At 58.3% G+C, this 2,164-nt stretch overlaps 1 protein-coding gene across 1 annotated transcript in view; it reads right to left on the bottom strand.

The window, feature by feature from the left end:
• LOC119585989 (serine/arginine repetitive matrix protein 1-like) overlaps nucleotides 1-2,158 on the bottom strand; it is a gene marked incomplete in the record, with an annotated part of 14,897 nt that extends 12,739 nt beyond the window's left edge. The window contains 1 exon segment of the mRNA XM_037934700.1: nucleotides 1-2,158. Within this exon segment, the coding sequence (XP_037790628.1) occupies nucleotides 1-2,158 (2,158 nt within the window).
• Nucleotides 2,159-2,164: the final 6 nt, after the last annotated feature.

The raw sequence follows: 2,164 nt of genomic DNA on the forward strand, positions 1-2,164 counted from the left end.
CATCGTATTGGTCGGGCGCAGCAACAGTCAGCTCCTCCGGCCGGTCCTTCTGCTTTGGCGGCAAGTGCGGCTTCTCGAGCACAGGCTCCTCAACCTTCTTCTCTTTCTGAACACGCTCTACTGACGGAGAGGGTATCGTTGGCTTGACCTCGGCGGGCTTTTCAAATACATCATCGTCATCTATTTGGTCTCTCTTGCCCTTCTCTGAAACATCTTTGGACTCTGGAGGTGCGGCCTTCTCAGCAGCTTTTCCGTCCGGACTCATGATGGAGGAAAGCTCATTGTAGGAGCTGTCCCTGGAGGAGATCATGTCCTGCTTCGGCGCCTCGGGTTCTCCCTCTGCCGGGGGCGGGACTCCTCTCAGGGGCTCTTTGATGGCTCTGCTCATTTCGCTCTCCTGTCTGATCAGCCCGAAGGACGAGGGCTGGTATTTGCCGTCATCGTTAAAGGTAAACTCAACATTAGTGATGGCTTCATTGAGCTTAGCGTCAGAGGAAGAAATGCTTTTCTCACTGCCTCTTGTGGTTTTCTCCGCGTCCTTCTTCTTCGTCTTGGGCCTGAAAATGGACAGCACTCCCCTCCTGTCATGGGTGTCATCCTCCAGTTCTCTCTCCCGGCTCTTACTCCGGCTTCTCGACCTGCTCCTGGACCGGAATTCTTTCTTAGCCGATTTGATGAACTGACTGAAGGGACTTTTGCGTCCACTAGATCCTGGAGAGTCAGGCGTGACAGGGCTCATGACAGCGTCCGATTTTCGGAAAAGATTCGAAAAGGAACTTTTTCTTGAGACTGAGGGAGAGGAAGACCCGCTTTCTATGTCCTCTCCTCTCGTCCTCCGTCTTCTGGAGGCTCTTGGGGACGCCGAGGGAGTGGTGGAGAAGGAGCGCGCGTTCGGGTGCTCGGGAGTCGTGGCAGTGACTGCGGCTGATGAGGATGCAGAAGGAGTTGGAGACGTCTTCGGGAGGTCCTTCAGGTCAGGAACCTGGGGCACAGGGACCTTCTTGGGCATTCTTGGCGATCGTGGTGAGCGAGGCGATGACAGCGGTTGTCGTTGTTGTTGTGGTTCCAGTTGGTCCGCTTGCTTCTCCTGCTGTGCTTGCTTGGTGGCTTGTACTGCTTGAGGCGACTTGGGTGGTTGCGTTGATTTTTGCTCTCTAGGGGATCTGGGTTTGGCAGTGATGTCCTGCGAGTCTCTCACAGCATCCAACTTCTTGGGTGCCGTCTGGGCCTCCACTTGCTTCCTGGGAGGCGGCACAGCCATCAGGATTTCGGACTTGCTTGGCTGGAATTCTGAGGCGGGGATGGCCTCCACCGCCATGATGATGTCCTCCTGCCTCTGGGGAAGGACGGTCGACGGCGACGAGCGGAAGATGTCAGGAGGCCGCGCTTCCATGGGCGACTTGACTCGCTCGATTTTCTCGACGGTGAAATTCATGATTTTTGTGGTGGTGACCGGGGGGTCTTCCAGGTCGATGCTGGGCTGCTGGATGGGTCGACTGCCACAAAAAGAGGTTTCTAAAAGCATCTTGTGAGGCGAGGGTGATCGTCTCGCTGAGCCTATAGAGCCTAAGGAGGAGAGCCTGCTGGAGTGGCCGCTGGTGACGGGCAGGAGGCCATCGCTGAGCACCGAGGACGAGGATCCTTTGCGGTTGAGATCCGCCGTGCGAAGAGCCTCCTCCCGTCGCTCCAGCTCCGCCAGCTTGCAGGCGCGGTCCCTCCGCTTGCGCTGCTGCTCCTCCTCGTCGGCGTCCAGCTCCTCCGTGCTGGAATGCAGATCCGCCGCCATGTCTTCGCAGAAGCCGGACTTGGCGTAACCCGAAAAGAGTTCTTTCTCTGGGGTGGACTCCTTGGAATCTGTCTCGTGCGGCGACGACGACGACGCTGCTGAGACGCGGATTCTCGGGGAGGCCGGGACGCTGAGGGCCGTCTTGGCCACGGGCGTTACTGGTGTGGTCGCTGTGGATGTCTCTTCGCCGATATCTGGGAGATGTGTGCGTTCCTCAGGGCTGGAGTCAGACGTTGTCTTATCCATGCTGAGGTCCTCGAATGAGGCTAGGGGCGCTGGGCCCATCCGCCGCTGCCGGGACGGGAAGCTGGACAGCCGCTTCCTGCCCGCGTCTGACAGTGAGCGACGGCTGGAGTCCGAACTGTCAGGCATGGGGAG

The sequence above is a fragment of the Penaeus monodon genome, chromosome 20 (genome assembly GCF_015228065.2).
Source record: "Penaeus monodon isolate SGIC_2016 chromosome 20, NSTDA_Pmon_1, whole genome shotgun sequence".
In the NCBI taxonomy this organism is placed as follows: Eukaryota; Metazoa; Arthropoda; class Malacostraca; order Decapoda; family Penaeidae; genus Penaeus; species Penaeus monodon.